This window comes from Xiphophorus maculatus, chromosome 2, assembly GCF_002775205.1.
Source record: "Xiphophorus maculatus strain JP 163 A chromosome 2, X_maculatus-5.0-male, whole genome shotgun sequence".
Lineage (NCBI taxonomy): Eukaryota > Metazoa > Chordata > Actinopteri > Cyprinodontiformes > Poeciliidae > Xiphophorus > Xiphophorus maculatus.
Window position 1 is genome coordinate 30,037,490 of NC_036444.1, and position 23,679 is coordinate 30,061,168.

General features: G+C 38.1%; 2 protein-coding genes across 2 annotated transcripts in view; one reads left to right on the plus strand and one right to left on the minus strand.

The window, feature by feature from the left end:
- LOC102222415 (plasma membrane calcium-transporting ATPase 1-like) overlaps positions 1-15,237 on the minus strand; it is a 44,468-nt gene extending 29,231 nt beyond the window's left edge. Inside the window, exons 1-3 of the mRNA XM_023342571.1 lie at positions 13,919-15,237; positions 9,010-9,113; positions 6,852-7,142 (exon numbers count right to left, since the gene is read on the minus strand). Coding sequence (XP_023198339.1) covers positions 6,852-7,047 — 196 coding nt within the window. The 5' untranslated portion in view covers positions 7,048-7,142; positions 9,010-9,113; positions 13,919-15,237. The remainder of the gene's footprint in view (positions 1-6,851; positions 7,143-9,009; positions 9,114-13,918) is intronic.
- Positions 15,238-16,077: 840 nt separating this feature from the next.
- On the plus strand, positions 16,078-22,782 carry bet1l (Bet1 golgi vesicular membrane trafficking protein like). The gene is made up of 4 exons (XM_023342409.1): positions 16,078-16,114; positions 20,544-20,629; positions 21,136-21,192; positions 21,307-22,782. The coding sequence occupies exons 1-4, from the start codon at positions 16,096-16,098 to the stop codon at positions 21,472-21,474; spliced, it is 330 nt and encodes a 109-aa protein (XP_023198177.1). The 5' UTR covers positions 16,078-16,095; the 3' UTR covers positions 21,475-22,782.
- Positions 22,783-23,679: the final 897 nt, after the last annotated feature.

Below are 23,679 nucleotides of genomic sequence, written 5' to 3' on the forward strand. Positions count from 1 at the left end.
ACCTGACACTTGACTAAAAACCCACTTGTTTAGGATGGTATATGAAACGTAATCAATTACAAATTTAATGATGGAATTTTACTTAATGTCATGTTTTGATTGTTGATTCTATGTTGCATTGTGTTTCTGTGTTTGATATGATGTAAAGCACTTTGAAATGCCTTGCTGCTGAAATGTGCTTTACAAATAAAATTTGATTTGATTTTTGATTTTGATAATGAAAGACAGGCCTAGCTAGTCTTTTGACCTGGTCCAAATTTAGTCTAAATGCTAACATTGAAAGTCACACTTTATAACAGTTTGATGTCATTAAACTTTACCTTTAATAACAACAATTAACATCTTCGAGTAAACATCTACTGAAATTAAGATGTAATACTACTTTAATAAAAGTTATTTTCGGTGTATCGTTTCAAGCTAATTTTGTTCGCAGGGTAGCCTATGGTTGCGAAAAACCTGTTGCTGAAAATGTACTAATCAAAGGAATGATGTGCTACGCTAAAGACGTTTGAAGATGCATGTTCTCTGGAGATGAGATTTCACTTAACTGAATGGCTTTTCAATTACATTTTAGAAAACTTGAGATTTGCTGACTGCTGACCTCAGTAACCAGGCTAAGGGCTAGCAACAGAAGCTAGCACTTAACAGCACTTCCCTGCATTTCTTTGCACACTAAATTAAGGTAATCATCTAGCAACAGTTAAAACAAGATGATTATTAGTATTTATTACAAAGAATTCTGCGTAATGATTCCTGAGAAACAGAAGGATCTCCCTGCATCCTTAATTGTGTGATGAAGCGCTATTGAATGGAATAAGAATAAACATGTATCCTTCACATAACCATGTCGAAGACAATCTAACTGTATAGTTAGATTGATAATATGGTCATTAATGCTGTAGTTTACAAGAGTTATGCTGTATAGGCTTATGTTCAAATTTGGTTTGGCATTAGTTATTAATGTTAAACTGACACGCAACCATCTGAACTCAATTTTCTTAGTTGGAAGCACTGTTTATCCTGCCTGGTGTTTGTGCCTCAGCGGTAGTCTGATGCTGTGTGTGAGAAAAGAGCAGACTTGTTTCCCCCCAGTGGGACAAAGCGACATGTTAAGACAAACTCAAACCCCCTCTGCAAATTGAGACTCTGCAACTGCTCTTCATCTGCTCCGACGCACCCGGTGTGAGCCGGTTTGTAGCCCAACACTTCTCTTTGTATTGTCTGTGCACACTCTGGATTTTCAGGTGAGAGGAATTATCCTAAAAGTTTTGTGTCTGTCCCCAGATGTCCCTGCGGTGATATGCAGAGTAGATCTTCTTGTGGTTTCAAGCTGCTGCTGACCTTTGCTTCTTTCTGTCAGCAGGAGTTTAATCGTTGCCAGTGTTTACCGATCGAGTGGAAGATGGACAAACTTTATAAATTAATAAGGAGGTGAAAATGTCAAAGGGCAAATAAATGTTGCAAAGTCCACTACACATATTGAAAATAATGTCTAAGGATCTGTGTGAGACATAATCCAGAGTTATAAAAGCACAGACAAGATTCAAACAAATAGATTAACTCTGGCAAAGTAAAGCTGAATGTGAGGTAGAACTGGCAACACGTGAGCTGTTCAAGACATCCTTTGACAAATTTATTATTTTATTTAAATAGCGCACCTTTCGCACTTTCATAAAAATACACAACTCAGGTGTAGATGTAGAGTTGAACGTGATGCTCACGTCCTGTCTAATCTGCTGTGAAACAAAACCTATGCAACTCATTTACTGATGCTCACAGGCTATACACTAAACATTTTGTTTTATTATTGTGGGTTGAACTAGCCCCTTGTTCTACACTTTGCTTTCTACTGAAGGTCTGAATCCCAGGATACAGAGTAAAGACTGCTTGCTGGAGGCGCAGATTGGATCTGATTTTACCCAATCACTAACATTTGGCCTTGACGTATGTAATGTGCCAGCTGGATGAAGTTTACCAGCTCGCAAGGTTTACCATAACCAACCTTGCGAGGAGTAGGTTCACAAAATCTGTCTGCAATAAAATGTCTTAAACATTCCTCTTCCTCCAACTTTAATTGCTCAATATTTAAAAGGGTGGCCAAGACAAACCGAATGGCTACGTTCACTTCCTCTGCTGCCATTGCCAAACCACAGCCCTATATATCCAGACTACAATTCTAAAACAGAAACTTGATGCCATCGTTTACAACTCTTCCTTCTGTTTGCTGACTGGTCCGGTTGAAATTCCACTGGAGAAAGCCCAGACGGAGCAGTGAAGGGAGATGCTATAACGATCAAAAACTTATGGCCAAATCAAAGCTCCTATAAACCTTCCTCCATGACAGTCCCTTGTCCTAAATCCAACTGAAAGCCTGTGGGTTGAACTGAAGAGCAGAGAGCATATGGGAAGACCCAGGACTCTTCATGTAGAAAGATTTTGTGGATTTTTGTGGATTTTCTCTGTATACTCCAACCTTGCCACACTGACAAAATGCTCTAAAATGCTTGCACAGATTTTGCTGCTGGAAAACATTGTTTAGTCTCAATGGTTTTTAGTTTATGCAGATTCGTGAGGAGTATCAATAAATCACTAACTGATTTCAAAAAACAGAAATCATAGATAGAGTGACAGTGATTGACAGAAAGGATGCTATTGTGAAATATGAGAGAGGTGGTTTCTGTTAGCCAATCAGACGCTGATGAGGCCCATCTGCATCCTATAAAAGGCCCTGCAGACATTCCTCCAGTGGGGTAGTTTTTAGGAAGAGGTTTTGACCCCTGCTTTGTTTGCTTGTTAGCCTTTCAAGGACTGTTTTTGGGCAGCTTTGAAGTATTTTGTTCTGCTTAGCAGTTTGACTATGCTCTTTAAAGACTCCAATCAATCTAGATAGAAGATTGTGCTTTTGAGGTTCCATGCTCCTTTAGTGTTTAGTAACAAATAATGAGCTGTTTCCTTTGAGGTTATTAAAATCTTTTGCAAATTAGCAACAATGCCGCAAAGAGCCAAAGCTACACTGTAAAAAAAAAACTCTGTAAATTTAAGGTAAAAAATGGTGAAATACCAACAGTTACTGACCGTAATATCCAAAACATGTTAATACCGTAGAAAATTAACGGTACTAATCGACCAAAATTACTAATTTTGCAGATGTTTTTATCTACAATGTAAAACCGTAAACCAGACTGCAAAAGTAATTTTTACGAAGAATAGAATGCTGGTGTGATATTTTGGTTTCGTTTTTAATAATGCCTTTAATACAACAAACTGAACTCTCAAAGGTAGACCAGGAATCGATTTGGCAATCCACCAATTGCAAGGTAAACTCCTACAGCCGACGTCACCATCATTTATAAGAGACTTTTACTAAATTATGCATTTGTGATTATTTAATTTTATGCCAACCATATTCATACATTAAGAGAACTGTATGTTAGGCCCTGCTGCTTGGATGAGGCTGAAGTTGGTTTCCAATTGCAGCTTCCAATTCAGGAAATGGCTATAAAGGGCGATTCCACCTAATTTGTCACTCCCGTCAGCATCTTTAATTTACTCTAGGTAAAAAACTACATCACCTAGACCTAGACTCTTCAAACCTGGACTAGATTATTCTCAACTAATAGCAGACTATTTAAAACCAAGTGTGGGAATTGTGAAACCTTTATCTGATTTGTGAAACTTCAATAAAGAGCAGTCCTAGTTTGATCCAGATGCATAAAAATGGTGAAGTCACCTTTTTTTGAAGTTTCACAAATCCCACACTTGGTTTTAAATATTTAAATATTGTTTAAATACAGTTAATGCAGTTACTGTTATTTGTCATGTAAACACAAAGTTCTCTAGTTTGTATTTCTGCTTGATCCAGCAGCATCAGCAGCTAGATTCTTTTAACTCTGATCCGGCAGTTGAGAGGTGGCTCTGGGCGTCCTGAACTCACCACAGTACTAACAGTCCCAGTGCACTAGCTAAAGCTGCTAACTAGCAGGTGCTAGCTCATGGTGCTGAGAGCCCTATAGGCCTGGTCCTTATCAGGATGCGGCTACTGTCTTTGAAATCAAGTTTCTACTATTTTTGCGCGTTCAGAAGGCGAAGGAGAAGGACAACACATTTCTGCATCACAGGTGAGCTTCTTTCACAGTTTTAACTGAAGTTAGCTAACTTTAACCAACTGATAAAGAAATGTGTAATTTCTGAGCCACGCTGTTTATGTACATGCACTGCAGCTAGACATTGTGGGGCGGGAGCTCAGCAGGGGACTGCTGCTCCAAGACGAAGCTTTGTATAAATGGACGGCACATTGCATGAGGAAGCATTGAAGCACTACCGAATGGTTGCCATGGAGATCCGAGGATGTCGCAAACATGTTTTCATAAGGAAATGACTCATGAACATGGAATTATAACAAGATAGAAAAGCTTAAATCTAAATAATTGATGGTGATGTACACACCAAAGGGCTGTTCACTTTTTAAATGATCAACCCTTTGTTTTTGAATTTTTGGGAATTGTTCTGCTTAACTTTCTGCATTGAGTTTATCTTGTGTCATCTATTCTGAATTACTGGTCAAAAAGTAAAAAATTGTAAAGAGAAACATGTTTCTTCCAAAAGGAAGGATGGAAGGATGAAGATAGAAAATTCCCTGAATTAACAGGTCTTCATCTGATGTTTTTTTGTTTGTTTTTTGTCTGGTTGCAGAGAGGATCACACCTGTCGCCAACAAACAAAGGTTTAAGAACTTCTGAATTTTCAGTCAGAAGTTCTGACTGAAGTACCAGTAACACTACCTGGTTGAAGTACCAGTCTCCATATGCAAGTCAACAAAGGTGAAACAAACATTTAAGCAAATGCTGAGTTTATATGATGTTCATGTAGTACATCATTCTAACTTTTGCTTTGTTTCTGTTTTCCAGCAGAGAGAAAGCATCTGATTGACAATGTATGAGTCTCAAGCTCAACCTGTGACTGGAACTGTGATGGTGTGCATCTGCACACCATCCTGAGCAAAGTCTGAACTCAGTGACTTATTACTCTCAACCCAGAGTAAGAATCGTTTTTTCTTCTAGAATAGGTTATCCCTTATATGAACACATGCTGTTTTCTTTTCCGATCTCAGTAATACCGTGAGGAAACTGGACAGGAAACTGAATCGGTTCTTTTTTTAACTGAATTTTTAAATAGAAATTGTTTCTTTAAGTGGATTACTAGTAATCTATATTTTTGTTTAATTTGGACTTATTTTCTTTATAATTTTCCATATTGAAATGCTGACAAATTACACTTCCTTGTGTGTTGTACTGTAATTTTTATGGTAAAATTCTGGTAACAACAGCTACTGGTAATCTACCATAAAGTTTTTTTTTTTATTATTTTTTTTTTTTTTTACAATAAAATGTCAATATATCATCCAGTCCTGCCGTGTTTTTCACTTACGTAGACTAATCTTTGCGGAATATGTGTTGTTTTTATAGTAAGTTGCATAGAAAAGTTTACAGTTCTAAACTTCTAAAGTTACGGTAAAATATTGGCAGTTTTGTATTGCCAGTATTTTACCATAAATTAGAGCCGTTTTTTTTTTTTTTTACTGTGTAGGAGGATAAACCAACACAAAAATGACTGAAGGACTATTACTATGCATCGTTATGGTAAAACAAGTCTGATGCAATGGAAAATAAATCCTCTTTTCCTCACTATCACCTCTCTGGCTGAATGTCTCTTTATTAAAAAGTCGTCATAGGCTGAACAGTTTCCCAAATTATCCAGAAGCTGCCATGGAGCAGACCAGCATCAACATGGATGTGGGTCACCGTTGACTTTGGCCGTCACGTGCTTAGCAGTCCCTTAAGCCAAACTAAAGAACGGACTTAACCTAACATGTCCTCTGTTGGTTTAATGATGTTGATGCCAGAAGGGAGAGGTCGGTGAGTCACTGGACCAGTGGTCTACAGCAAAGTCACGTACAGTCAATGACACTGTTGGACATAGAAAGCTATCATTATTTGCTCTAGGTTATTTGTTACACGTTCAATTCATAGAATGGAATCCCAGCACCAAAAAGCATTAAGAAAATACTTGCTAAAAAGGTTAATTAGGTTGCAAACATCACCACTTTGAGTAGAAATAGAAACTGCCAATTTTCAGTTTCAGTAGCTGACTTCAAGATGTGTAAGTATGACACTTGTTCATATTATTATGGAGCCTTTCCAAACTCCTCATATGGTGCCTACAAGCATTTTTAAAATGTACTTAGATCAAATTCTATCTAGAAGAATTGTAGTCATAAACATAATCTTCTGCCAATCTTTGCTCCAAACATTGAGTATCTACATACATGTGAAATGGACCAGACTCTTTGCTCTTATTACAAGATATTAAAATTTGACTGGTCTGGGTAAGTTTTACTATAATCCAGTTTGGGGCGTCACTGTGTTACTCCCCTTCCTTATAATCTCAGAGAAGACAGGTTTGAGAGTCATCAAAACCAGCCATAATTTCCAAACCTTCCCATCTGCTGGGCTTTCTCCCATTGACTTGGATTCCTCTGGTAGATTTTCTACTGGGCCAATCATTGAATAGAAGGAGAAGTTGTGACCAGTGATGTAAATTTTCTGCACTGATTTAGAATTGTGACCTATTTGTAGTTTTAGCAATGGAAGTGGTGGAAGTGAACGAAGCTGTTCAGTCCGTGTTCCAGTCTAACATCAGTTAGGTTCAGTTTTAGATTATCAGCCCTGCAAATATAAACAAGTCTGCTTGATGTTAAGCTGCAGCTCTCCTTTGCAGAAATGCTTCAGATCTTGCTTCATGAAAATGGTTTGTAAATAAAACAAAAAGGAGAAAAAGAAGCACATATTTACCTTCAACAGGTGATGTCCTTAGTCTGGTACACAGTCCGTTAACATCTCCGTAGCAGTTCTGAATCCTGGTGATTGCATCAGCTCCTCTGAGCTCCATAAGTGATTGCAGCTCCTGCAGACAGCAGCTGAACTCTGGCTCATGGTTGGCCTCTGCATTGCGTCCTCGTTTGGACCCGCGGAAAGAGTTGGTGGCCATCTCTCCTTTGTCCAGAGCTTGGTGGGTGTCTTATTGAAAAATGCAACTCAGCGGCAAGCCTGAGGTGCAGATCCAGCCTGACAAGGGCTCAGTGACTGTTGGGGGGTGGAGGGAAATAGATCAGAGTTTAGAAAGATCCCACATTTAGTTTTTCTTCATTGGCTTTCTGCAAAATTAACACGAGAATTAATATTCCTTTTTTGACACATTTTGTCCTGGATAGCCAAGAACAATCACAGCCGGAAGGACAGTCTCTACAGTGTCAATCCTACTTGTGTACACGCTGCTCACACCCTTCATCCGCACAGTGTGTACTGTCAAACTCAAGATTTTCACTGTGCTGAAGCTGCACTAATGGAGGAGAAACAACCTAATGTGACAAAGGAATCATAATTTTCTCAGGTTCTCAGTAGGCTCTGTCATAGTGCAGTAGTGAGCAAGGGTGAGGGACCTGTAAGGTGTCCTTGTTTAAATTTTCCACACTTTTCTCAAAACTCCCTGCCTGGATTTGGTTTCACAAAAGCAGTAACACAGTTACCATGGCGATTTATCCTGTAGCTAGTGTTGAGACGTTTACTCCAGACACGCACCATACATGCACGCACACACAAACTACAGACACAAAGATTCTACACAAAAGCCTTTTGTTTTACATGGAAACTTTCTGTAGAAACGAAACTTAACTTTAGTTAATTTAGAGCAGTGGTTCTCAAACTTTTTTCAGTGATGTACCCCCTTAAAAATATAATTTTAGTCAAGTACCCCCTGACACGGGCAAAACATTTTTGGAATTAAAAAGAGGTACAGTGCTGTAAAATCACTGTCTGATTTATTAAAGCCAAACAACTTATATCAGTGAACCTGACAAATACATCCATATTGCAAACATTGCATGGTTAAACAAAAAAGAAAAACAGAAGACGGTGACCACCAGGAAGGTATAAAATCAGTCAAACCGTTTTATTTTAAAGGATATTGAAACTAAATACTGAATATAAAATTCAGTGCATGAACACACATTTATATTTTATCGAACTTTTTACAAAATAATTTTTCCCAAGACTTATTATGAGGAGCCTACTGATTTTTTAAAGATATTTTGAACAGCTTCACGTACCCCCTGCAGTACCTCCACGTACCCCCAGGGGTACACGTACCCCCATTTGAGAACCACTGATTTAGAGTATGGATGACCACTGGGAGGACCTTTAGTGACGGGACACATCAGCAGACCAGGAGGCGGAACTTAGGATATAAGCAATGTGTCTTCCGTGTTTGAGCAGATGCTGTATAATTTCGGATATATTCACTCCACAACAAATTAGCCTGTGAGGGTAAGCGTCTCTCTTTTCTAGCGCTAAAAAAGAATAAAATAAGTAAAGTCTGATTATTTGTGTCGGCTGATTTCCTGCATGTGTGGTCACATGGTTCCGGTCCATCAGTAAACTCATAGGATAATACTAGCTTACTCCAGTCCATGAGCAGACTAGCAAGCTAACAGTTAGGAGTAGTTAATCCTGGAGCCTTATCTTCAGTCAGCGCCCACGCCGATCAGAAACCGATGTATTTTGCCCGTGATTCCGTTTTCTTATCTGTCTTTGTTGGTCCCTTTTTTTAATCAGCCTGCATTATATCACAGATTAATTTTGGCATTCAGCCGAGCACTATTTATTTTAACATTATGATAGTAGAAAATGCCATCAATTTGTAATCGATGTGGATCCTGTTACTGTTCGATAGTATTGTAGTATTCGAGACCGGTCTCGAGAGCACTTTTTTGATGGTCTTGGTCTCGGTCTCCGTCTCGGTCTCGGACATTTAGGACTCGGGATTTTATTTCAAGACCACAACTGTAAAAATATTACTAAATTGTCAGCATATTGTCCAGTTTATTTGTCAACATCTTTGTTTTCACTGGATGCAAAACATACCGATTCTAATCCAAGCAATAATGCGACTTACTTGTTTTGCTACCGCTGTCAGCCATCGCTTCCCCCTTTAACTCGCACGCGGCACTCCGAGACAGCGGGAGAAGATGTCTGTCTAATCGTCGGTAATAAATTTACCTACAAAAATCATAAGAAAGCATATGACGACATGTGAATTCAGCAGCGCTTCGCTTTCATTGACGGTGGGGACTATGTCTTAACTTTTAGCGTCACTTTGAAAGAAAGCTTCCTTTCATAGGTAAGCTATGTGGAAATGATGTTAGCAAAGCTAGCTGTACACGTCGTGTACAAATATGTTGTATTTGCCTGCGATGAAAAAACCTGTCACGTACTGCGCTTATGATACATGTGCGACTACACTGTGACCAAAAATCTGCAATATTGTGATAAAAAAATTCAAGAACGAGCCGATTTTTCTGAACGGCTGTTTACTATGAACGACAGAACTGGAGAATCACAGAACCGTTCTTTGTTTTTGTAGTGCTCTGCGCACACCGCAGTAGCTATTTGTTGTGTATAATACACTAGGTCAAATAAAATAATGTTCAAGCAGATAAAAGAAGAGTTTGATTTGACAATTATAATTTATTTCAGCTCTAAGCATTTAATATCTAGGTGTTTTTACGAGAATGTGGATCTTTCAGATCAATTGGAGAAGCAATTTTGATCATATTTGACATTTTATTGTGTCGTAGTGCGGGGCGCTGGTCTTGGTCTTGACTTGGTCTCAACTTCCCTTGGTCATGGTCTCGACTTGGTCTAGGGTTAGGTGGTCTTGACTACGCCACTGCTGTTCATTATGTTTCTGAAGATCACTGTTGTCCAAAGTTTAACAGAAAACCAAGGGAATTAGAGAAAATGGCTGATAAAGAAGCAAAAAGTGTTATCAAGTCGGGCCATAGAAGTTGTAGCATTCTCCCTCTAATGAAGGATGACACTTTACTGATATATATTTTTTGTTTAAACTGCAATAAACCCTCTTAACTTAAAATAATGTTTGCAACTTAAAATAACTTTAGTTTTTACATCTAATTAAGCAAATGCATAGTTTAATTTACACAATATTTTTTTTTAAATTACTTATTTTGTCATGTTCCGGGGTCTTTTAGCTCCTTTGTGGAGTTTTTGTGCATGCACTCGTTTTTCTCCACCACTAGATGGCGCCTTTACCATTCCGTCGGAGGGCGTGGATGACGTCATCCCACACCTGATGCCAGTTTGGCTCATCAGCGAGATGTTCAAGAGGAGCTGACTGCCAGTCCTTCGGTGCCTGAGTGTTAGCCAGTCACGGTACCTCTGAGCCCCTAGAAGCTTGCTTCTGGTTTGCCTTGTTGATCTGCTCCTAGTGAAAGTTTTCCTTGTTGCTTCTCCTGCCTCCAGGTGTTTCCTCCTGGCTCCTCTACATCCGCTGATCCTGAGCCTACCTGTCTGCCCTCCGACGTACTCCCTTTGCCTCCTGGTAGTGATGGTGAGATGAAGCCTCATGAGGCATTGAACCACTTGAGCCAAATGGTTCGAGAAAGGGTTCATTTCTTGAGGCTTCATGTGCACACGAAACCACCTACTGGCCAGGTGTATAATCACAGCCAGCTGTATCTTAACACGTGTGATGCATTGAATTTTTGTCTATTATGGCTCTTGGGAATGACTTCACAAAAGGTGTAGGACGAAATCATTTGTCTACATAAATTATGTATACACATATGTGTATAATAAAATATTGTTTGAATGTATCCTCTGTGTGTAATTATTCCCAAAATAGTAGTGTCATGTGATATGTCATGTTGTGTAATAAAGTTTTTCTGTGACTCTAGAAAAATGGCATGGACTTAATCAGGCAGAGGACAGTGAAAGTGCCTGTGGAACTAGGGAGGGGGTAGTGAATAGGCTAATGCTTGTGTAACTTGGATGATTTCATGCATTTTTATTAAGAAACAACAATTTCTCCACAGTTTTTGGTTTCAAACGATTTCTCTTTTTTGACACTACATGGATGAGGTGTTATTATTGTACCCCAACTCCTTGGAGCACAATAAACACCTCACCTTTACAGAACATAAGATATCAATTCGAAATCGAAAGAGGAGGGGAAATCCTCCTCTTTCTCGCCGGCTCCATCCTTCTCCTATCCTGTCCTCGTGCTCCTAAATCTCCTATCTATCTATCTATCTATCTATCTATCTATCTATCTATCTATCTATCTATCTATCTATCTATCTATCTATCTATCTCCTAAACTCTCCAAACACCAAACTAACTGTATCAAACTAAATAACCACTATCCAAACTCTGCTATCCAAACTATCAAAACTCTATCCACTCTCTCAACTGACCCAACTCGCCTACAACAGCCCACATATTGAATGGAGCCTGTGTGGTTTCTAAAGCTGTCAAACCCCGCGCCAAACTCTGAGCCACTTCCCGAAGCAGTCACGTGGTACAGCCAGGCAGCGCGGCTTCGGACGTCATCGTTTTCGGCTCCTCCCCTAAATGAAGCAAGCCTCGATACGCGCTTTACGGAAACGCCCCCTCCATTACTCGACACACGCCTCGAAGCCTCGGCACATCACGTAACATCACTACCTCCTGGATCCCCGCTGTCAGACAAGACGACCACCTGGAACCTCTGAGAACTAAACCCCGGACGCTGCAGTTACCCTCCCACTTCTCTAACCTGCCGATCACAAGTAAGATCTGCCCCTTCACTCTCTACATTGTCATTTCCTACAAACCTGAACTCATCACCTCCCTCTGCCTCTCTAGTGAACTGTTTGATTCCCTGAACCAGCCTCTCTCCCTGGACCCGATCCGAGCCAACTATTCCAGCCAGCAGTGTTATCAATAAATGCATGTGGGCTTGAAAAACGCACCCATCATGACATATTTACATCCTAAACATACCTTATGCATCTATAAAAGGGCTGCTGTTAACAAAATACATTTTATAAGGTCCTTTACAAATTATCTTCTCTTTTGACTGCCGTTAAACTGCATTTACACATCAGTTAAACAGAAAATGGTCCCTTCAAAACTTAAGCATTACAGCTCAAACAGGAAGTTAGCCCTAGTTAAAATTCAGGGCCATAGGCGGATACAGTCATTTGTACATCGCCTTATGACAGCATAATATGAGACAGATAATCTGTGAAAAGACCTAGCTCCTCAACCTCCTCCCTGAGATACTGCTGTCATCTGAAGTAATGCATCCCCACCAAAAACACTCCTCCTCCCACAGTGAGGGGGAGTGTCTTAGTGCTGCCAGTCAAACTGGTGTACGTGTTGCTGAATGTGACAGTTTCAACAAATATGTAAAAAAATATTCTTTTGAGAAGCTACATACTGTAACTTTAGGGCTGGTATTTACCCTGAACGATACTTTTAATGAAGTACTTTTTATCAACTAAAGACAGTCTGAAAAAGCTTGTACACCACTGATAATAAATCAACCTTCAGCTGCTTAGCATTCAGACAATTACAGTTCTAACAGCTTCTCTAGAATTGTTTTCTTCTAAACCCAAATTCTTTGTCATTTCTGATAGTCTAACCAGCTCCCAAAGGATGGGGGAAGAAGGAAAAAAGGAGGTGAAACCAATCTATCTAACCTTATCCGTGATGTTGAATCTCACAGTGGTCAGAGATCAGAATAAACTCAGTGATGCAAAACAGGGATCTGGGTGGGAGAGGGCTTTGGTCTCTCTCATCTAGAGGTCACTCACTGACAGTGTGCACTCGTATCAAAGCACCGTCTGTCAAGGCTGGGAGGTGTTTGCACATGTTCCCTGAGCCAGCTTGGGCTGATATGGCACAGGAGAAATTTCCTTCACGTTATAATAGAAACGTGACGTGCCTCCTGGATGGCAGGAATAAACCCAAATGGGATACATTTTTAACCAGTTCTGGGGAACCATTGATCAGATGTCTTACAGATGACACTTGATAGTCTACGAGGCGATGGTGGCGACGGTGGTAGGAGTTTACCCACAATCGGCCGGTTGCTGGTTCAATCCCCACTAAACCCACCTCTGTCCTTGGTCAAGACAAAGATAATTATTGTGCACAGTTGGAAGATATGGAGGAAGGTAAAGGCAGCAAGGAAGACTAAAAGAAATGGTTTGCTTAATTTGCCTTTTCTCAGATTAAGCAGACCATTTCTTTGCCTTTTCTCAGATTTAAAGTGTCTCTAAGCAATAAAAACCTTCACACTGAATCCAACCAGATTCACCTTTTTTTCAATTGCAAAAAAAGGTGGTGGTCAGAGGGTCCAGTCTATCCTTTCTTCTGTCAGACTGCCACTATCACTGTGTGAGTGTGCACATGAATGGGTGAATGACTGTAGTGTGTGTGTGTAATGGACTTTGGTTCCATACAAATACTACACCATACAAGTACTAAGGTTCCATACAATTACTAAGGCATTTCCCAAAGCCATTTATGTTCAATTCAGTTTAAATTCAGTTCAAATAGTTCTTAGCTTCAAGTCTCTGACTGAGTGTCTTTATGTTTGTTTCCCTCAGGTTGTGACCTCGGCGCCTTCAACTGTAAGCTGCTGTGTCAATCAGTCAGCCGGGCTTAATCTGAACGAAGCAGAGGCAGCCTGTTCAAAGCTGAAGGAGAGAGGAACAACTGAGCCACAGTGAGCACAAGTCATGGCTGTCAAATTAGTGGAGGAATCTAATGGTCACCATCTATGGTTTTATCAAACAACAATTCCAGAACAAAACATATCAGGATTCCTAAATCATCTCACTTCAGGAACTGCAATTTATTTTTTACTACATTGTCTGCTAATCAGTTAAAGTACATAAAATCACATTAATGTATTTCTTTTGAGGATTTACAAACAGCTAACTGTCTGTTGTAAGCAACAAAAAAGCAATGTCTTCTTTCTTTACAAGCCTGAGAAGAAGAAAGGCTTTACTCACACAAACTTCCCCCATCGCCTCCGGTTAGCAGCAGCAGCAGGTATTAGTGGGAGTCCGATTACTATGAGCAGCGTGACAATCACAGCTCCAGAACCAGCCCATAACCCATCAGTCTGCAGACCACAGCTTCACTCATCAAACTGAAGAGAAATTCATTCTGACCTTCAGCGAGCTGACAGGCACAAGCAGCGCTCCATCGCAGGAAAACAGGAGGACAAAAAAGAGCTCACAAAACAGAACAGAGCTGGCTAAATGATTATCTGTGGAAAGCCTTGCCTAATCTAATTAGACAATCTGTGGCTTCAGAGAGCTCCAGAGAGGCTGTGGCTGCTCCTGCAGCTCCTCCTGCTGAAAGGGATGCACAGGTGTCTGCGCACACAGCATGTAAACCTGTTGGAGCTTCCACCTTAGCAATGCATGTACTCATATCAGCATCAATATGTCTACTGCAAGCAGTGGAAGTTTCCTACAGCTGGGATGAGCATGGAAAACACCAGAGCAGTTTCAGAGAAAAATTTAAGAATTCAAGTGCCAAGCAGGCAGTAGACAGAGCAATCTACCACTGGTGCTCCAAACTCATAGAAACACTCTGACCCAGGCCGAGTTAAAATACTGCCTGTTCTATTCCCAACGCTCTGACTGCACCAGCACTTCTTCTTCTTTACAGTGGCTTCTGTTTGTTACACACAAACCTCACATCCCCCTCCATCCAATACCTACCCAGAGGAGCAAGCTCATGTCAGGTGGCACAACACACACAGGTGGATTATAGCACATAGTGATACAGGGGGATTAACTGAACACACAGGGACACACGCATGCACAGACACACACATACACAGGGATATCATTCTTTCACTTCACATGTTTTAGTTTTCTTCTGCTTTTACATCCTACAAGGCTGTCTAAAGTTTTCCTTCCACATTAGATGATGACCTCCATACCAGGAGTTACTGTCTGCGTCAGCTGGAGGATTGCTCATTGTAGTAGCAGATGCGCTGATTGGACTGAAGTCTGTTTGATTCACTCTGAATATGAATATGAATGCATATGTTTCGAGTTGAAATTCAGCATGGCTGGTGGGTCATATGCCCACTGCACGTGTATATGTGCTGCCTCCCTGTGGTCAGATATCGTCAGTGCACAACACTTCATAATAATGAGTAGAGTCCTGAGTAGAGTCCCTCTACTCATTATTGCACTCACTCATTGCAGAGTCTGTAATTAAATATAAATAAATTTATATTAATTTTTATCTAATTAATTTTGAAATATTAAAAGATCGATAATTGCATCAGTTGCAAAGTACCTATGTAGATTTTTTTTTTTTTTTACAAAATACTGAAGAAGGTTCTGTCTATTATGGACAATAAACAGCACCCTCTCCACCACATAGTGGACAGACAGCGGAGCACCTTCTCACATAGGCTGCTACAGCTCCGCTGTCGTAGGGACAGATACAGGAAATCCTTCCTGCCACAATGCTGGAAGGATTGTGGCAGGATAAAAGCTAAATCATTGTTCTGCACTAATCAGTCCAATTTTGCACAATTGCACTGTGGCACACTTGCTGTACTTATATTTACATATACATACTGTATCTGCATTTTTTTGAATCTTTGCAAGGACTGCTCTAAGCTGCTTTTTATATTGACAGCATGTTATATTTTATTTTTATTTTTATTTTGTCTACAATTGCTACTCAGTGGTGGATGTTGTGTGTCTTGTCTCTATGCTGCTGTAACTGCGAAATAATTTCCCTGCTGGGATGAATAAAGTAATTCTATTCTATTCTATACTATACTTCTTTTACTCTTACTTGAGTAATTTCTTGGATGACTACTTTTTACTTTTATTTGAGTAAAAAATACGATGCAGTAACAGTGCCACTCTTACTGGAGTACCATTTTTGGGTACTCTGTCCACCTCTGCTTGTTCTAAACTTATATTAGTTATTCACTGGTTTAATGTGAACTGATATTAACCATGTACCACCAGAGGCACACGCATGTACACTAGGTGGCGATGTTTGCCAGCCGTCAATGAGAGGATGATGAAGAAAACGTTGCGTAAATAACCTTATTTTTCTGCCACTCACAATATGGCGGACGTCTGTAATTGACGAAAAAAGGTGGTCACGTGCATCTGAACAGCTGATCGTGACGTCAGGAAGCAACATGGCGGACTGGAACAGAGGTACAGTTTGTTTTTAGACACGTATTCACTTTCTGAGATTAAGCTGTTTGTTATGTTTATCAATCATATAACTCTCTTATTGCCTAAATGAAACGTCGTGGTGGTGGCTTAGTTCGAACTCCACCGTACGGGATGACAACTGCGATTAATTCATCTAAACTAGCCTTAAACTTGCGAAGCTAGTAACTTTACAAGTTTCTAACAAAGAGGAGTAGACTGAACGTGTCTATACTGAGCTATATATATATATATATATATATATATATATATATCAATAACGTGACGCCCATTTTTTTGTCCGGTGTCATAGATTAACTGGTTGCCAAATTAACTGGTTGCAGATGTTTCTAAATTGTAGGTGGCTGTGTTGATGCCAGTTGAAAAATGCTACTTGTGTGACAAAGCCGTTAGCAAAACTATACTATAAATCCCATTTGAAGCAAATATGTTTAATGTTGCATGTAAAAATTATATTTCAAAGCAAGTTTCTACAGAGCAGCGTTGAGTTCGCTTCGAAAACACTGCAATTGAGCAAAACCAGATCAATGAGTAACACGACAATTCCATTCACATTCAGGTTCACCAGAATAAATGAATTTCATCTCATGAAATCAACATGAGACAGCCACAATGTAAACCTAAGTGGAAGATTTCTGCTTTTTGTAACCAGCACTGATCAGAAAAACATGGTAATTAATTCTCTACTGCGTGTAATGTGAGTTGCTTAACACTTCTAGCCTAGTGTGTGTTTTTGGCTCAGATCCTGCAATGCAGCCGCACTGTTTCTGAACGTTCTTCATTTTGTTAGCGACATTACCAACAGTAAGTGTCGCTAAACAATGAGGTTGGTGTCATCATATTTAATAAAATTTAAGTCACATCTGCGTCTCCCAGATGCCTCCACCAGTTAATTCAGCCACCAGTTAATCTATAACACCAGCTCTACTTTTTACAGTTAAAAAAATGGTTTAAGCTCATAAAAAGAAACCACAAATATGCAATATATCTTCCACATACACACCTTCTTTTATCTTTCAAAAGCTGTTTTTCTTGGCCATTTTTTTGGTCTTTAAAAGGTCAAAATGTCATGCTGTGCGACTGTCCGAACTCAATTACTGCTTTAAAATTTCTTAAAAATTACATTAAATCTGTTCAAATATTTTTTTTTTCCTGTTTGGCATGATTTTCAAAGTCTTTTCTTCATCCTGTGCAAACTTTGAAAGCATTTTTAGTTATAATTCCATTGTAACATTTAAACAAACTTTTCCGAAAATGTCCATTTAACAAAATATCGTGGTGCGACCATCAAGAAATTCCCATTTTTGAACTTATATTTTGAAATCCAGTTAAAAACAAGATGTTACATCATCCAACAGTCTGCCAACAGTCCTTGGATACATCAAAGAAGTTTGTTAATTTTTCTGAAATTTCATAAAAAGTGCCACTTTTAGCAGTAGGTATGTACTGTAGTTGCTATATTTGGGTATCAGGTGGTATGAACTAAAAAAAACTATTAATATTTAAATATTCCTACAATTTTCTGTTTTGATTATGAATTTCATATTTGCCTTGTGTGGGAAGTTAGCTTGTTTTTTTTAAGGAGGTAAATTATTTACGTGTTACTAATTACTGAACATGAAAATATCATTTGGTGGGACCATTGTAATGATACATTTATGTTCTTGAAGGGTAGTATATGTGCTTTTAGTGCTTTTATTTTTGAATTCAAGACTCAAATGCAAAAACAGTACTTAGTATTATTATTTCCAGAATAGATTTTTGCACAATTTTTGTATTTTTTTGAACAATATTATGATAAAAATACAATTGAACATGTAACATTAGGGGAGTAGGTACAGCATGTATTTTGTCATTTATTGTTTTGATCTATCTAGCTAGATGCCACTGTCATCAAGCTGTGAGCTATGATGAAGTACCATGTGTGGGCCAGGTACTTCAGGATGTGGGAGAAAAAGTCCAAGTCAGCACCATGCGACAGTCTGACAAGAACTTGTTCACATGATCACATGCTCATCAGATCCGGAACCAGCAGCAACCTCATTCAGTTCCAAGTTGAACAGCCAAGACTGGGCAAAGTTCACGAATACCTGGTTCTAAAAACTGCTTGAAAATAAGCATTTCCGTTTGTGAACAAAGGGATATAAGTACTTTAATGGACATTAAAGTACCCAGGAGTAGTTGTGTGCCGATCGATCGGCCACCAATCATAATTAGCTGATTTATTTATGTATTATTACATTTTTGTTAATTTATTTACATTTGGGAGATTGAAAATGTCTGTCTTTATTCATTTTCTAAAATAAAATTAGAAAATTAAAGTAATCTCCTGTACTTTCAGATTTTATTAAGGATATGATTGAAATACCTATTATGAAGTTGATTACTGCATTAATTTTTATGCAAATTAAATGGTGTTTTATTTGTGGTGTTTTTAGTAATGTACTGTTCCTGCTTGTAATTTTATTTTTATGTTTTAAAAGGATTTTGACCTGTTTCCTGGCCTACATTTTTGTATAAATAATTTGGTGCGACCATAAATCATGTGGTGCGACCAATTAAAAAAGTAAATGTATTGAATTCAAAATAGAATATACAGTATCTGGAGCATAAATATTAATCACTAATACAGTATCTTCAAGTGATTGAAGATTTATTTATTTTTTATCACAGTTTGATGAAATGGTGAAGAAAAACAGTGATCAAGTCAATTATAAATGGAATTTCACAGTTCTTTGGGAGAAAAAAGTGTCATAATTGCCGGAAAAATACAAAGAAATGTAAAAACTCTGTTTTTAAACACCTTAAATAAATGGAAATTTATAAAACAAATGTTTAATACATCATGGAAAATACCTTATTTTACGACAAATTATTTTACGGTCGCACCACATGACATTTTTTAATACCACAGTCAAATTATATTGATAATAAACCTCTGAAAAGGTCTAATTTTAATGTTAAATTATGATTTCTGTGTGCAGAACATTTCACATGTTCTAGTAATTACAATGGATATACATATTTTAAATTTTTTTAATTTAGCCTGATGGAAATCCTTATATGTCAATGACCCATATATACTGTATATATAATATATATAAAGTACAGACCAAAAGTTTGGACACACCTTTTAATTCAATGAGTTTCCTTTATTTTTAGGACTATTGACATTGTAGATTCACACTGAAGGCATCAAAACTATGAATAACACATATGCACTAAACAAAAAAGTGTAAAACAACTGAAAATAGCCCTTATATTCTAGTTTCTTCAAAGTAGCAATCTTTTGCTGTGATTACTGCTTTGCACACACTCTGCATTTTCTTGATGAGCTTCAAGAGGTCGTCACCTGAAATGGTTTTCACTTCATAGGTGTGTCCTGTCAGGTTAATAAGTGGGATTTCTTGCCTTATAAATAGTCATGAAAATAAAGAAAACCTATTGAATTAGAAGGTGTGTCCAAACTTTTGTTCTTTACTGTGTATATATATATATATATATATGTGTATAAGCTGGGTTATGTAAAAAGTAAAATTCTTAGATTTAATATTGTCAGTTTTAGGCCTTAGCAAGACTTAGATGAGCCCAGATTTCAGATCCAAAGTCTTAGTCCTTCAGTTAGACCGTAAGTTTGTACATTTGTTCTTTTATCATTTCCTCAATGCGCTTTTTTGTCATTTTTTCATTCCTCGTGTCGTAGTTCTTGTAGGCATTTCTACAAAGGCTTTGATGTTTTGCAGTAAACAACCCTGTAGAAATGAATTTAAAGCCAAAAATCGTCCCGTTATAGTTTTGCGATGGATCTAAAATAAAAACGTTCATTCTAGTTTTTATGCTACCTCCTTTGTCAAGAAAGGAAGTGTATCTTTAACAGGAATTTCAGTAGTTGACTGAAATCAGTCAAGACTAGCTGTAAGGAAGCTTTCTGTATAGTGTGTTTGAAGTGAAGCTGGGTAACCTGGACAGTGGGTGTAAAAGCACCAGAGGCACAAGAGAGACCTTAAAAAATAAATCACTGGATAAAGTTTTATTTCACTTGCTTAAAAGAAGTTCTGTTAAGTCCTACCATTTTCTTCATATAATGAGAATGAAATATAAAGTCTTAAATTAATGTTTGTTTCTTTAAAAAAAAAACTGCCATGTTTAACAATAACATGAATGTAATTTGACTGTAATTTGAATCTACTAGATTTACAGGAGAAATGCAATTGTTACTCAGTAGACATAATGGATCGTCAGTCCATCATGTCTCCAAACTTACAGGTATAGGATTTTTTTTAAAGTCCTTAAACTGTCAAAAATAAAAACATACTGTGGGTGGGGAGGTGCTTAACAAAAATCTTGATTTTAAATTCCAACTTGTAAACATTTAACACTGGCCTGGTCGTTTGTGTCTGTGTGTCTTCAGGTCATGGCTCTGTCGACAGCATGCTGGATGCTGAAAACAAACGACTGACTGATAACTTGGCCAGCAAAGTCTCCCGACTGAAATCGGTATGTAACCTTACATACCGATCTGTATGTAAGAAGCTTATTTCTACCGGTCTGATTATCAGTGATGGTAGTCGGTTGTCTGCCTACCTGCTTGTTATTTTGAGATTCTAGCCACAGGTGCTACTTCCTTCTTCCATTTGTATTAAAGGGGCAGTATTATGTAAAGTTGACTTTTTTGAGCTTTACATCATGTTATAATGTTTACCCTCATCAAAAACATATCTGGAATGTTGCCTTGATTCTTTCATGCATGTTTGAGAAATCCTTTAATCCTTAAATTTTTTATAGCATCTGAAGGGTAACATGGTTACTTGATCATGTTATAAAATAATACTATGTGCCTGGAAAATGCATAACGCTATCCTTTTAAGTACATTTTTTCTCCAAACTTAGAGGTTTAGAATTTTTTTTCCAATTAAGAAAGCTTTGTGACTTTTATGGACATACAGTTTGATATAAGGAGCAGTTCCAAACTTTGTCATACTAATTGAATCTTTCTCTGACAGCTGGCTTATGACATCGACAGAGAGGTGGACGATCAGAATGACTACTTAGACAACATGGTGAGTCTGTCTTGCCTCTGATGTAAGCGGTTCTTGCGGGCCTCTAGGTCTTATTGCAGATGTGTGTTGAAAGAAACTAAATCTGTAATTGTCTTCTCCCTCTTTGTCTTTCAGGACTCAAACTTCATGAGTGCAACGGGCCTGTTGAGCGGCAGTGTAAAGCGGTTTTCCACGATGGTCCGATCTGGCAAAGACAATCGACGTCTCCTCTGCTACGTCTCCGGAGGGCTGGTTCTGGCCTTCTTTCTTCTCTATTACCTGGTTTCCAGGATCCAGACCTGATTTCAGGAGAACATCGTCAACCTGTGTTGATGTGAAACTCAGACTGACAAACCTTAGCTGATAGGCTTGAGTAGCCTCTAAGGTCCTCATGCTAAGAAAACACCTTTTTGATAAAAAGAAATCGGATGTATATATGTGTATGTTTAGCTGAACTGATGTACAGCAGCTGGTATTTGCTGTCTCATTTGGGGAAACTATAGTGAGTGTTGTTATGCTAAAGAGCAGGGAACATGTCAACATGCCGATGCTTCCAGGAGGTGAGTGATTCCAAAGTGGAGCAGAAGGAAAGTTTCATTCAAACACATCAAGGAGGAACAACTAACTGTTACCTCCAGCCCTGCTAGGTCATGCTTTCAGTCCAGGTTCTATATGATGTTTACGCCTTGTGATTGTTTGAGAAGCTTCTAAACAGAATGGTTGACCCAATGCCATCATGCTTCTGGTTTACCTCAGATTTAAGTAAGCAGACTGAATTTACAAAGTGCTAGTCATGGAGCCAAAACAGCCAGTAGGATGGGTGTAACAATAAGGTTGGGTTACCGAACATGTGATCACAGCTACAGCACACTAGGATGGGATGCAACCAGAGCAGTAAAACCTTTATGATCATACGGTCAGGTGTCTGTTAGTTTGCTGATTCACTTTTTTTTTAATCCCAAGTTATAGAAATAATAATCAGGGATGTTTTTGGTCTTTATATTGCTTTGAAAAAATGAACAGATGAATTGATTGAATAACTTCCTGGCAATATGAAAACTTGATTCCTTTCCTAACAAATTTATCTTCAGTAAACACCATTTAATGCTGGTCACAAAAATTCCTGTTTTCTCGTGAAAAGGTCATTTCTTTTTTGGGGAAAAAAAAAGGTTTGTGAGCTCATAAAGTAATAGCGGCTTAAAAAACAGTATTTTGTTTGATTTGATTTATGTATTTCAAACTGGTTTTTAAAAACAAGGAAAAAAGCAATGCATTCTGTTCAGTTTAATCCTTTTATGAGTGTGTCAGGCTGATTAGTACTTGTTAGTGGAGTCACAAGAGAACTAGGCTGGTGTGTTTAAGAGCCATTGATAAACTAAATAGCTCTACAAATTAATTTATCATTCCTATCAGAAAAAATACTCACAAGATACTACAGATACAGTCTAATAGGAAACTCTTGATGTGTAATGCTTAATTTAATATGGATGAAATTCAAACGGATTTTTCTCAATATGTCTAATGCACTGTGTAACATACTGTCTGCTTTCAATTCCTTCCTGCTATCAGATTACCTAAATGAATTACTCTACCAGTAAATAAATGTTTCTCACTAATAACTTGATTGTTTCTTCAGGGATATAATGTTAACTTTTCAGATGTTTTACAATGCTCAAATGCATTATAGCAAAATTAATTACTGTGGTTCATTTAGATATTGAGCATAAAATGTTCAAGATGTTCTAAGTTGTTTTCAGGAAAAGTGCTTTGGTATTTTGTTTCATTGGTTGTTTTGGTGGCATAACTGAAGCACATAGAACACATTAAGGAGCAAAGCAATAAAATACCTATTTAATATTAATTACAAATAACTCTTATGAAGTTAAAAATACTCTGTGAGAGTTCATATTAAGATCTAACACTGAATTTGTGTTAGTAAATATTAAATGATTAACTCCAGCAGATTTGATATTTGACACTTAATTAGAGTTAAGGTACCAACTCTCCAAAAATAATTAAATTAACACTTCCTGGTGTGGACCCATATAGACACTTTAAAATTGTTGAAATCATATCTGACAGTTAATTTGGGTCTGCTGGATTTGCTGTGTATTCAGTGAAAGGGCTCAGGGTTAGGGCTGACAAAGTTCATATTGTGTTCTATTCTGGTAAATTTGTTGCAGCCAACATAGTTTTTTTTATTTTATGAATGATTTTGTAATTCAGTATGAATAGTGTTCCACCACAGGCAGCCCTGTGGAAGTGCAAACAAGGAGTCTGCTCTGAAACACCATGAAACTGAAACATAAAAATTAATAATAGTAAAAAACACAGATTTTTTGACAATTATCAATGAGTTGGAGAACAAAGCATGGGTATTTTCAACATCGCTTAAGTATGAAATACGCGTGCAAAATTGCTATTTTTGGCCGGATTCTCATCGGGTCAATTCGTACCCGTTCGGCATTTTCCGGTTTATCGCTTGCCGTAGGTTTGAAATAAAAAGAA

Coding starts and splice junctions, on each gene's coding strand:
- bet1l (XM_023342409.1), top strand. Junction 20,630..21,135: donor AAGTCTCCCGACTGAAATCG/GTATGTAACCTT, acceptor TTTCTCTGACAG/CTGGCTTATGACATCGACAG. Junction 21,193..21,306: donor ATGACTACTTAGACAACATG/GTGAGTCTGTCT, acceptor TTTGTCTTTCAG/GACTCAAACTTCATGAGTGC.